Source organism: Pogoniulus pusillus, chromosome 34 (assembly GCF_015220805.1).
Source record: "Pogoniulus pusillus isolate bPogPus1 chromosome 34, bPogPus1.pri, whole genome shotgun sequence".
NCBI lineage: Eukaryota > Metazoa > Chordata > Aves > Piciformes > Lybiidae > Pogoniulus > Pogoniulus pusillus.
Window position 1 is genome coordinate 11,049,873 of NC_087297.1, and position 11,782 is coordinate 11,061,654.

General features: G+C 44.4%; 1 protein-coding gene across 1 annotated transcript; it reads right to left on the bottom strand.

Annotated features, from left to right (window-relative positions):
* Positions 1 to 1,438: 1,438 nt before the first annotated feature.
* LOC135189827 (epidermal retinol dehydrogenase 2-like) lies at positions 1,439 to 11,030 on the bottom strand. Its single transcript, XM_064170552.1, has 6 exons — positions 10,684 to 11,030; positions 6,817 to 6,948; positions 4,992 to 5,091; positions 4,160 to 4,304; positions 2,827 to 2,949; positions 1,439 to 1,763 (listed from the first exon to the last, which is right to left on the bottom strand). Exons 1-6 carry the CDS (start codon positions 11,011 to 11,013, stop codon positions 1,655 to 1,657), a joined length of 939 nt encoding a protein of 312 aa, XP_064026622.1. The 5' UTR covers positions 11,014 to 11,030; the 3' UTR covers positions 1,439 to 1,654.
* Between the last annotated feature and the right edge of the window lie 752 nt (positions 11,031 to 11,782).

Genomic DNA, 11,782 nt, shown 5'->3' on the forward strand with positions numbered 1-11,782 from the left:
AGCGACCTGCTCTAGTTGAAGATGTCCCTGCTGACTGCAGGGAGGCTGGACTAGGTGACATTTAAAGGTCTCTTCCAAGCCCAAAGTGTTTATGATTCTATGGTTCTACAGTTCATTAGTGCTCACCAGGCAGCTGCCTGCAGCAGATGCTCCCAGCAGAGCCTGTGTTTCTATACTCTGACTCCTTTGTGGCAGGAATGCTTTACAAAATTGATAAAGGCAATTAATTTCCACATCAGTAATTTCTATCATGGATTTCTTTCCTGTCTGCTTCTTCTGGTTGTGGAGCTTCATCATCTTTCTTTTTTTGAGTAGGCACACGATTTTTTTTTTGCCACCACTAGTTTCACAAAGGCTTTTTCTAAGCTGTGGCCTGTGATCCACGATCTGCTGTCAGCCTGGATTCAAACCTGTGGAGCTGCGCTTAGAGAAGTGCACTGAGACTAACCAGGAGCTCAGTGAGCAGCACAGACCTGCACTCACAGCAGTTCACTCCCCTCCAGGCCATAGGCTGCCCATGCTGCTCACCAGCCAGGGCACATCATGTCCATGGCACAGCAATGTGCCCTTGTGGCCAAGAGGGCCAATGGGATCCTGGGGTGCATTAAGATGAGTGTGTCCAGCAGATCTAGGGAGGTTCTCCCCCACCTCTACTCTGCTCTGGTGAGACCTTATCTTGAGTACTGCCTTCAGTTTTGGGCTCACTGGTGTAAGATGCACAGGGAGAGGGTCCAAGGGAGGGCTACGAGGATGATGAGGGGACTGGAGCACTGCCTGATGAGGAGAGGCTGAGGGACCTGGGGCTGTTTGGAGAAGAGAAGACTGAGAAGGAATTAAATCAATGTTTATAAATACCTGAGGGCTGGGGGTCAGGAGTTGGGGGGCACAGGCTCTGCTCACTTTCTGCCTGGGATAGGACAAGGAGCAGTGGATGGAAGCTGCAGCACAGGAGATTCCAGCTCAACATAAGGGGGAACTTCTTTCCTGTAAGGGTCCCAGAGCACTGGCACAGGCTCCGTAGAGAGGCGGTGGAGTCTCCTTCTCTGGAGCCTTTCAAGGCCTGCCCTGAGCTAGATTGTGTGGTCCTGCTCTGGCAGGGGTGTTGGACTGGATGATGTCTTTGGGTCCCTTCCAACCCCTGCCATCCTGTGAGCCTGTGATCATCCCACAGCACCCTGCTTCATGTCAGCTCTGTGTTAGCTGCACTGCTGCTTTGGCCCTGAAAGGCAAATATGTGAAATGTTTTGTGTGTGGATTGGTTTTTGGTTTTAACTTTCTGCTAAATGCTTTGTGGTTTCTTCCCTCCCTCCTCTTTCTGCATGTACAGTAGTGTGTTTAGCCTGTGCTTCGAGAGTTTGCTTACAAATGGAGAATTCAGAGTATGAAATGAAGTCCAACATTCCCACCTGCTGTTACTGACTTTTATTGAGACCTCAGATAAAAGCAAAATGCAGTCATGTAATGAGAGGGAGAATTATAGCTAAACCCCCAACGATTAAAAGAGAAGAAGAATTAAATTGCAGGCTAAGTAACGTCAAATAGCATAAAAGAAGCAAAAGTTTGGGTTGGTTTTTGTTTTCTTTTGGTCAAAGAATAAACATGATCCAAGATCATTTTTTACTGCTAATTTTCAAGCAGGTGGCACTTGAGGTCTTCATAACTTTGAGGGTTCATCCTTTTTCTTCCGACCATAGGCTTCATCTATGCTGTCTGCTATCTTCAGACAAGACAGCAAGAGCAGTGTTATTTTCCTAGGAATTAACCTGGTGAAACAAATACAGAGTTAGCTTTTTAGATCCCCTCCCCCCAGTAAAAATATACTCTATAAATAAAGACATTATAACTGTGTTATATGTGCTCAACACTTCTAATGTCTGGCAGTAACCCATTTGGTGCTCCTGTGTTCTGAATGAAAGGAATGCCAGACAAAGGTATTTTGTGAAAGCCCAGCCAGCTGTGGAGAGTTACTGGAAGCAGACAGTTCTAGCCCAGGCACTGCTCCCAGTGTATCATCCCAGGAAAAGAAATTAAGCTTCCTGTAGTCAGCTATAGCTTAAGATGTGTATTAGAGACAGAAGCAGCCAGAGGAATGCTCTTCACTTGGGCTACAGCAAAAGCAGTGTGGTCAGCATCTGGAGAGAGGTGATTCTTGTCTTCTATCCTGCTCTGCTGAGATCTCACTTGGAGTACTGTGTCCAGCTATGGGATCCCCAACACAAGTGAGACATGGACCTGATGAATTTGGCCCAGAGAAGGGCCACAAAAATTATTAGAGGGCTGGAGAACCTCTACAAGGATAGGCTGAGAAAGTCGGGGCTCAGCTTGCAGACAGCAGGGCTTCAGAGAGACCTTATAACTACATTTCAATATCAGGAGGGAACCTACAAGAAGCCCGAGGAGGGATTGTTTAGAAGGGTTTCTGTGATAGGATGAGGGGCAATGGTTTTAAGGTGGAGCAAGGTAGGTTTAGGCTGGACATAAGGAGGAAGTTCTGTACAAGAGTGGTAAAATACTGGAACAGGCTGCCTTGGAACATGGCTGAGGCCCCATCCCTGGAGATGTTCAAAATCTCAATGGTGTGACTGTGAGAAGCCTGATCTAGTTGGAGATGTCTCTGCTGGCTGCAGGGGGTTGGACAAGATGACCTTTGAGGGTCCCCTCCAGCAATCTGTGGATCTATGAAATGAAAACCACTGTTTCTTCTTAACTGGGGACTTAGTTGGCTTTACTGCAGGAACACCAAGGGATTCTTTTTGCTAAGCTTTCCTGCTTATTTTGCAGGCATGTGGCAAAGGAAAGAGGCCATGCTAGGAGTCACACTCTTACATTTTGATACCCAAAAAGCGTAGAGTTGGAGGCATCACTACATAAAACTTGTCCTTTTGGATTGCATCCATGATTGTGGAAGCCACATAGTCTGGTTCATAGACAGGAAGGAGAAGAGGGCACCTGGTGAAACAAGAGACAAGCATTTGAGAATGGTAAAACTTTACTGCTGAGATATATTCGAACACAAACCCAATGAAAACATTTAAGAATGTTTCTCCATCCCCTCAAGTACTCTTAACAAGGACTCTCTAGTCAGCTTAGCTCCTTCTATCATCAAAAGCAAGATGGAAATCACTTTGGTGATATTGTGCATTTTAATGACTAAGAAGTAACCTTTAGTGCCAGCCCTGCTCAGACCCTCGTGGAGTTACTGCCTGTAGTGACTGAGGCATTCAAAACTCTGCACTTCAGCCACAGTATAAGCTGTTTTGTGGGTAAGAGTTCTGCCCTCCACTCACCTTCCACTTTTCTGCTGTTGATGTTGAGGTGACAGCTAAGCAGACCACGGCCAGGCCTATTTCCAGCCAGGAGAAAGGCTGGAAGCACAATATGTGCTGCTACAGGGTGATGAATGGTGGAAGCAGAGCACTGAAAGCCCAACATCACTGGAACTGTACTACTGCAGTGGCTAATTTGGTGTCTGCCTGCAGCCTCTCCCATTACTACAACCATACAGACACCAAACAGATACTACCATCACAGCTGTTCTCACCCAGAGAAGAGCAATGCCTGCTAATAGATAGTGGGGCAGACTTTATAAAGACAGCCCATGGCTTTCCTGACAGCCATAACTGTCACCTCAGTGCCAAAATTCCTTGGGGCAGAGAAGCTCAACAGTGCCAATTCTCCTGACAAATAAGGTTGCCTTAAATACTGCTCTGCATCCCAACAGTTCCTTGGCTGTGAGGTTATTACACAGTCCCCGTTGCACATCACTTACTGATTGTACACAAGACTTGGACTTATCACAGTATCACAGTATCACACAGTATCACCAAGGTTGGAAGAGACCTCACAGATCATCAAGTCCAACCCTTTACCACAGTGCCCAAGGCTAGACCATGGCACCAAGTGCCACATCCAACCTTGCCTTGAACTGCCCCAGGGACGACGACTCCACCACCTCCCCAGGTAGCCCATTCCAGTGCCCAATGTCAAGAGACATCTTTGTGTGTGCCAATAGGGCAAAAATTGAGAAGCAAATTAACCTTATAATTATTAAAGATTATAAGTGGTCCAGGGACTACTCCAAAGCCATCACTAGATGTGGCACATCTGGTGAGGTGAGCAGGGATTATTTTTAATGCATGGATCAGGGAATGTTACTTACTTGCTTTCAAAACCTCTAGCTAATGCTGTGTGTACAAAATAAGGGCAAACAATTGTGGTTTTAATGCCATCTTTTCCTGCACGAGACACTTCCCAGTCTATGGCTTCCATCATTCCCATGATTGCATATTTACTTGCGGAATAATCTGAAAAGGAAAGAAAGGAGTACAGCAAAAGCACCACACTGAATGTTAAGGACAGGAATCAAGGTTTTGTTATACTATTTAAGCCCTGCTATTATTTAGTTATGTAATTAGCAGTCTTGGAAGTAGTGTTTTAAGGTTGCTGTGCACATTGGGGTTGCCAGCTCTGAAGGTTAGTGGCTCTTGCCGTGACTGATGCACAATTGTCTAAAGCTAAGATGAATCCTTTCCAGAGGACTTTGTTCCAGTGCATGATAGAGAAGTAGAGGAAGATGAGTTTATTCTGCATTGTCTGTGCCTTTCCAGGCACTCATACACAAGCCAGGAATTCTTTCCATTCCAAACGTCTTCACCCTTTAGTATGGATCCATAGAATCACAGAATGCACTGGGTTGGAAGGGACATTTAAAGCTCTTCTAGTCCAAACCCCCTGCAGTAAGCAGGAGCATCCCCAACTGGAGCTCTTTTGTCCTTCTGTGGAGATAAGACAGGCTGCAGTCCCACAGCACAGTCTGCAGGGAGCTTGCTGTGCCACCACCATCCTCTTCCGTACAGCCCCACTGCTTGCACCTGCAGGCTCTTCCCAGGTGTTCCAGATGAAACTCAGTGTGGATTGCTTAAACCAAGCGTTTAGGTAACTCCAAGACAAGTATCTAGATCTGATTTGGACCAGCACCTGATGATACTAACCTGAAAATCTGGGGAATCCCATCAGTGCTGCTGTGCTGTCTGTGGTGACCAAGTGTCCATGGTTTAGGGTCATCATGGCTGGAAGAAAGGTCTTGCAAGTCTAAGAGTTGTACATATATTAAACAAAATCCTTTGTGAGTAGGCATACCCAAACCTGTTGCCTTCCAAATTAGAGCTCAGTTTGCTTTCTGGGGCTTCAAAATACAACCGACCAAGTGACCTTCTATGCCTGTGAGAACTCACAGATGAGAGCAGTTCCTTGAGTGGTCTCAGCATTGAAAGCTCAGCATTAAAATCATGTTGTTAAAAGCTTTCTATTTGTGTTTCCTCTGCTTCCTGCCCCCTCGTGGCTTGAGTGTGTTCGAGGCTATCACCAAAGCTTTGGTACACAAGAGGGAGCTAAAAGCCAACGCATCAAGGGGAACTCAGCTGGCTGTGGGCTCAGTTTGTTATAAACCGAAGTGTCTGAGTGCTCTGCCACCCCAGACCACCGCTGTGGGTGATGCCTCCAGAAAAAGGACGTTAGTGTTTTATGAAGGGGGAGAGAAGACAAAAAGACAGGAGTAGTAGCTAATAGTTTCCAACAGCTGAGTGTCCTGCCATGTCTATTCTACTCTGGATGTGTGTGCCTAGTGCATCTTCTTCTGATTGAGGCCCCACAGTCACTGTCCCCCTGTCCTGAGTCTCTTTAGACCTGTCAGGAGGAACAGCTCTGCCAGTCTCAAGGGTTTGCAGTTGAGAAATGCCATTTAGTGAGGAGGTTGCAAGGTTACGTTTGTCCTTGATGCAGGCTGCTCACTCAGGCATATATACAAGGAATGAAAGAGCAGGCAGGGATAACTCTCCCTCCCTCTCAATAAAACCTCTTAAAGGTGAACTGAGATCCCAAATAACACCACATTCCTTCAGGTAGTGCATGTGATGCAGATTAGTTTTCCATGCACACTAGGCAGGTGGTGACTAGGGATGAAAGCAAAACCTGAAGACTGACATCAACATAGCAGTGTAGAATCACAGAATCATTTGGGCTGGAAAAGACCTTTAAGATCATTGAGTCCAATCGTAACCCTAACAGTGCTAAGTCCACCACTAAACCATGGATGTGTCTCCTTGGATGCTCCAAGTCTATTAGACAAAATCTGATACCAGCAAATATCAGGAGCAGGAAAGTCCTAGAATCATAGATGGTTTGGGGTGGAAGTGACCTTTAAAGCTCAGCTAGTCCAACTCCCCTGCAGTGAGCAGGGACATCTTCAACTGGATCAGATTGCTCAGCGCCCCAGACAAGCTGACCTGGAATGGTCCCGGGGATGGGGCATCTCCCACCAATCTGGGCAACCTGGGCCAGCATCTCACCACCTTTCTTCCTTCTATCCACTCTGAATCTCCCTCTTTTAGTTTCAAACCATCACCCCTTGTCATATCACAACAGATCCTGCTGAAAGCGCTGCCATTGTTCTTCCTACAGGTCTTCTTTAAGTACTGAACGGCTGCAGTAAGCTTCTCCAAGCTGAAGAGAAGCCACAAGCCATCATGTTAGCACTAACTTCAGCCACAGCAGGCACAGATGTGTTAATTACCAGAGTTAATTTACCAGAGTGGCAGGCAGGTTTGTATCAACATGACTCAGGCGTGCTGAGGATGCTGCCAATTTGGTGTGTCTCCAATTACAGGATGATTAAAAATAATAAGTTCTCTTCCTCCCTTCCATCTTCATTCCATGTTGGGTTCCCCAGGGAGGTGTCACCGTGGGGGTTTTCAGCACCACTATACTTGTCTGTACCTTTTGGTCACCCAGGTGAGAAACAAACCAACCATACATTACCCAGACTTGAGAGAGGAAGTTGACTCTCATAGTTTTTTCAAATTCTGCATCTGAAAGCTCAAGGAACTTCTTCCCAATTGCTATGCCAGCATTATTGATTAGAATAGTAACATCTCCAACATCTTCTCTAACCTGGTGGAACAAAAAAAAGGATGAACAGAAAGCTTTAGAAAGTCTCCTTGCCTCTTCTGCTTCCTTTGTGAAAATGTTAGTGTTACTTGCAATTATTTATCTTCTAGCACAAGTGTGTAAGCATCATAGAGTCACAGAATCATGGAATGATCTGGGTTGGAAATGACCTCCAAAGATCATCCAGTCCAATCCCCTCTGCAGTAAACAGAGACACCTTCTACTAGATCAGGTTGCCCAGAGCCCTGTCAAACCTCATCCTGAGTATCTCCACAGATGGGGCACCAACCATCTCCCTGAGCAACCTGTTCCAGTGTTCCACTACCCTCATGGTAAAGAACTTGTTCTTACAACATCCAAGAACTGCTGTACTGCATCAGGTCAGAGGTCCATTTAGCAGCATGCCCTTGTCCCATGGTGGAAAACAGGAAGAAAAGAACTCCTCCAGTTCACTCCCTGGCTTCTCATCCTTTGCAGCTTAGGAGCTTCCAGAGAGAGATAAGATATCTGTATCTTTGTGTTTATGATATCCCCATGATTTTCTCCCCACACTCCCCAAGAATTTGCTTCCTGCTAATTGCTTCCTGCTTCTCATCTCCAGAATACTTTTGGTTTCCACAGGAACCCAAAGCGTTGAGTTACAAAGCTTTAGTGTGCACTGTGAGCATGCTTTAATCACAGCTCGAACATTTCTTGTCCTCTGTTTCTGGTATTGTGAGAATCTGATCATCCAAGCTTGATGAAGCCTTTCCCCAGATTGTTTCTACTGGACAGGAAGGAATTCAGCACAGATCCCTTTGAGTACAGAAGTAGAATCATAGAATGGTTTGGGTTGGAAGGGACCACAAGGATCATCTAGTTCCAACCCCCCTGCCATGGGCAGAGATATCTTCCAGTAGACCAGATTGCTCTTGGACACCTGTTACAGTGAACAAAACAACCCCCCCAGGTATTTCTAGCTCATCAGATCAATATCTGACTTCCTTCAGAATTCCTCTCTGATCCTGCAAATCAGTTCCTGTCCACTTCAGCAGTTTATTCTACCTCTTCTTTAGGGATTTCAATGATCTGATTTGATTCCTGGAAAAAAAAAAAGCATACATTCTGGGAAAACCTTTAGGGTTTGGGTTTTTTTTTGCAGTGAATACACCAAATCAAAGCAATTTTTTTTTCCTGCTCTTGCTTTATCTTCTGTGTCCAAGCTGAAGAATTTTAATATTATCAACCAAAATGGTGCAGGTAATTCCAAGAGCAGAGGAGGCCTCTAGCTCTTAGTCTAAACTAATTTCTGGCTCCATTATGACTGCTCAGCTCATGCAAATGCCTACAAAGATGTTGGGTTTGTTAACCATAATTTAACATCTTCATAGCAATTCCTGAATTTCAAGCAGCCCTTTGAGTTTCTGCTGTGCACTTCAGAGTGTTCTTTGCTGATATGGGCACAGCAAATCTGGCAGGCTGGAAGCCCTGCGGCTGATCCAGTTAATGCATTTGGAGATTGAGAGTTACTGGAGTGCACAAAACAAACATTTTGAACTCTGCTCAATGAAGAACCAACACATAACTTGAAAATGTTCAGCATGGACAGGAAAGTCCTGCAGAGAAATCACTCATGTAAGCTTAACCTAACCATCTTGGTGCATGCCTTTGCAAGAAGCAGACAGCATTTGTGGCAAAAGGGATTTTGTGCCAATTTGAAAGGTTATGTTTCAATAGAGATTTGATCTTGGGAGGATCTAAAGTGATTGTTTTTTCCCTTGTAAAAATGGGAATCTAAAAGAACTGCTGTTTGATTGGTAGTGTCACTGTGGATAAAGATTAGGTGTCACCTTTTGCTTTACTGACCACAAGTTGTTCAGGCTGACATTTCATCTTGCTGAGGAGTGACAACAGATATTGAGATTGCTGGGATCTCTGGGGTTCCTACTCCCAAATTCTAGGAGGTCTAATCAGTGCCTCACACAGGGAGGATCATGTCATTTGTACAGCCAAGTCTTTGGGAAAGGTCATCTTCTTCAACACTGTGATTTGGGTCAGCAGAGGCCAGATTTGACAGCTTGCCTGCAGCCATGCCATTATGATCCAATATCTTCTTGTCACCACTGTCCAAGTGATATTATCCTACCACTTGTGGCTCTGAATGCCCAGCACCGATGGTCTCAAACAGCATTTTTCCTCTGTGCACTGTTAGTTGGCTGTGCCTCAACTGCTGCTAACAAGAACAGGTCAAACAATACCTTGCTGACTGCAAACATGGAAATCTGAGCTCTGGATACTTACAGATCCTTGTAGTGGCTTGGATTTGGAGTCCAACAAATTGGAATTTACCACCACAATCCTGAATCTGACCAACCTTTTAGAAGTGCCTTTTTTTCTATGAAGGAAATTATTTTCAGCTCTCATAGTCATGTTCAGAAAGAATTCATCTGCTTTGGTTAAGATTCAAAGCAACAACCACAAAACAAAGAGCCTCCCCCCCAACAAATCATGGAAAATTAATGTTACATTTCAAGGCCACTCCAAAACAATCTGTCAACATTCAAGTGTCATGAAATGTTGTAGTTGATTTCTCTGATGTGTGCCTTCAGACACAGAATGTCAAAAAGCTGACTTGAAGGTCCTGTACATCAGTAGGTAGAATTAAACAGAAGAATTCAGCCTTGTAAAAAGACAGAGAAGTGGACTGTAAGTGAGGTCATACTGGGAAAAAAAATCAGTTTAAGGACACTTGCTCCCTGGGATAGAACAAGGAGCAATGGATGGAAGCTGCAGCACAGGAGGTTCCAGCTCAACACAAGGGAGAACTTCTTGACTGGAAGGGTCACAGAACACTGGCACAGGCTCCCCAGAGAGGTTGTGGAGTCTCCTTCTCTAAAGCCTTTCAAGACCTGTCTGGATGTGTTCCTGTGTGACCTGAGCTAGATTGTATGGTCCTGCTCTGGCAGGGGGGTTGGACTGGATGATGTCTTTGGGTCCCTTCCAACCCCTGACATCCTGTGAGCCTGTGAAATGAAAATTAATATGTTAATTTAAGATCCAGTTTGTGGATCTTAATTTAGAAAAGTAATTAATTAGAAATGAATTTAGAAAGTAAAAATTTACAGAGTGCAGGTCTGTAAGCTCTCATTTAAAGTGAAGGGGTTTATCTACTTTATTTTCCAAATGGATTCACCAAACAATAAACTGAGATTGAGTTCTACTGGAGACCAGCCAGATCCTGATGGTATTTCTGAAACCATGATTGCAGTTTACACACCTTAGAGAGCTACAGGTTCCTAAGCAGATGGACAAAGGACATCCTCCCTTACAACTTCCACTGTGGTTTTGTTCTATCTGCTTTTATTTCTTGATACCTAGAAGAAACTTTAGAGCCCCAACAAGCTAATGCAGGCTTCTGTGGCATGTTTTACCATGATCTTTGCCTCTGTTAGATGCCTCAACTGCTGCTAACAAGAATAGGTCAAACCACGCTCTTAGAGAAGTTTCCATCTCACAACAAAGACTGGCAATGGATACATCTTGACAATGCAGATGAAATTCAGTTATTTAGTTGAAAATGTAGTTAAAGTTTGATCCAGAAGCTACTTATCCCAAAGGCAAAGTAATTGCTTGACATTATTTCCCCTTAGTGAATAATCCAGTTTCCTAAAAGCCAACTTCAATAGCATATACTATTAAAAAGAAGCAAAGAAAATCAGAACCAAGAAGCCAAAGCAGAAGACAGAAGCTGTATCTTACCTTGTCTGCCTGTTTATAGACCTCCTCCTTATTGCTGCAGTCACAGTGGTAGGTAAACACTCTCTTAGCTCCAAGTTGTTGGGCTAATTTGCTTGTCTCTTTGTTGCCTTCATCGTCAATGTCCCAAAGAACCAAGATTGCTGCCGTTGGAGCAAATTTGAGGACAATCTGCCTTCCAATTCCATTTGCAGAGCCAGTAATGAGCACAGTTTCCCCAATGAAAGATTTTTTGCGTCGAGGAATTATTGAGAGGATTAACTTCTCTAACAAACAAACAATGATCGATTTCAGGACCTGTAGGACCTTCAGGATGCTTCTGCAGTTGAACATGTTTCAGGCACAAACACAGCTCTTCTGCTGTACAAACCCAGAAGGGGAAAATGTTACTAGTCCTTCAAAACACAGAGATAGTGGTGAAAACAAGAAATCAAGTTACAAAAAGAAATTGATTTTCAAGCAGCTATTTCTTTGCCATTGTCTGTGCAGGTACAGAATAGAACACTAAACACATGCTTTGTGGAAGTTGCTGTCGTCTTACTGGCAGGGTTAAAGCAAATATATTCTGCTAGATCCTAAACATCTGCAGCTTTGTTTCAGAGGCCTCAGCTTCCCAGGTAATTAAAGAGGTTTAGTAGCCTTTTACATCCCTTTTACATCCATATTTGCATGCATTTTATTCATGTACACTGCGGCAGTGGCTATAGAGAGCTTTGTTTTCATAGCAAGGTGCTATCAGCTGAACAATAAGATGCAAGGAGTTAAGGAGTTACATTAGACAATGAGAGTTTTTTACAACGAGAGTCATAAAATACTGGAACAGGTTGCCCAGGGAAGTGGTTGAGGTCTCATCCCTGGGAGACATTCAAGATCAGATTTGATATGGCCCTGTGCAGCCTGATTTACTTGGATATTTCTGTGCTGACTGTAGAGATGATGGACAAGATGACCTTTGAGAGTACCTTCCAACTTGATGCAATCTGTGAGTCTGTGAATTTGTGAAAGCTGCTGAACTCAGATGTGTGTCTCAACACTGCCCTGTGCAGACAGTGACCAAACTGGACAGGGTACCTCATCCTAAACTTATCTCTGTGACTATAGC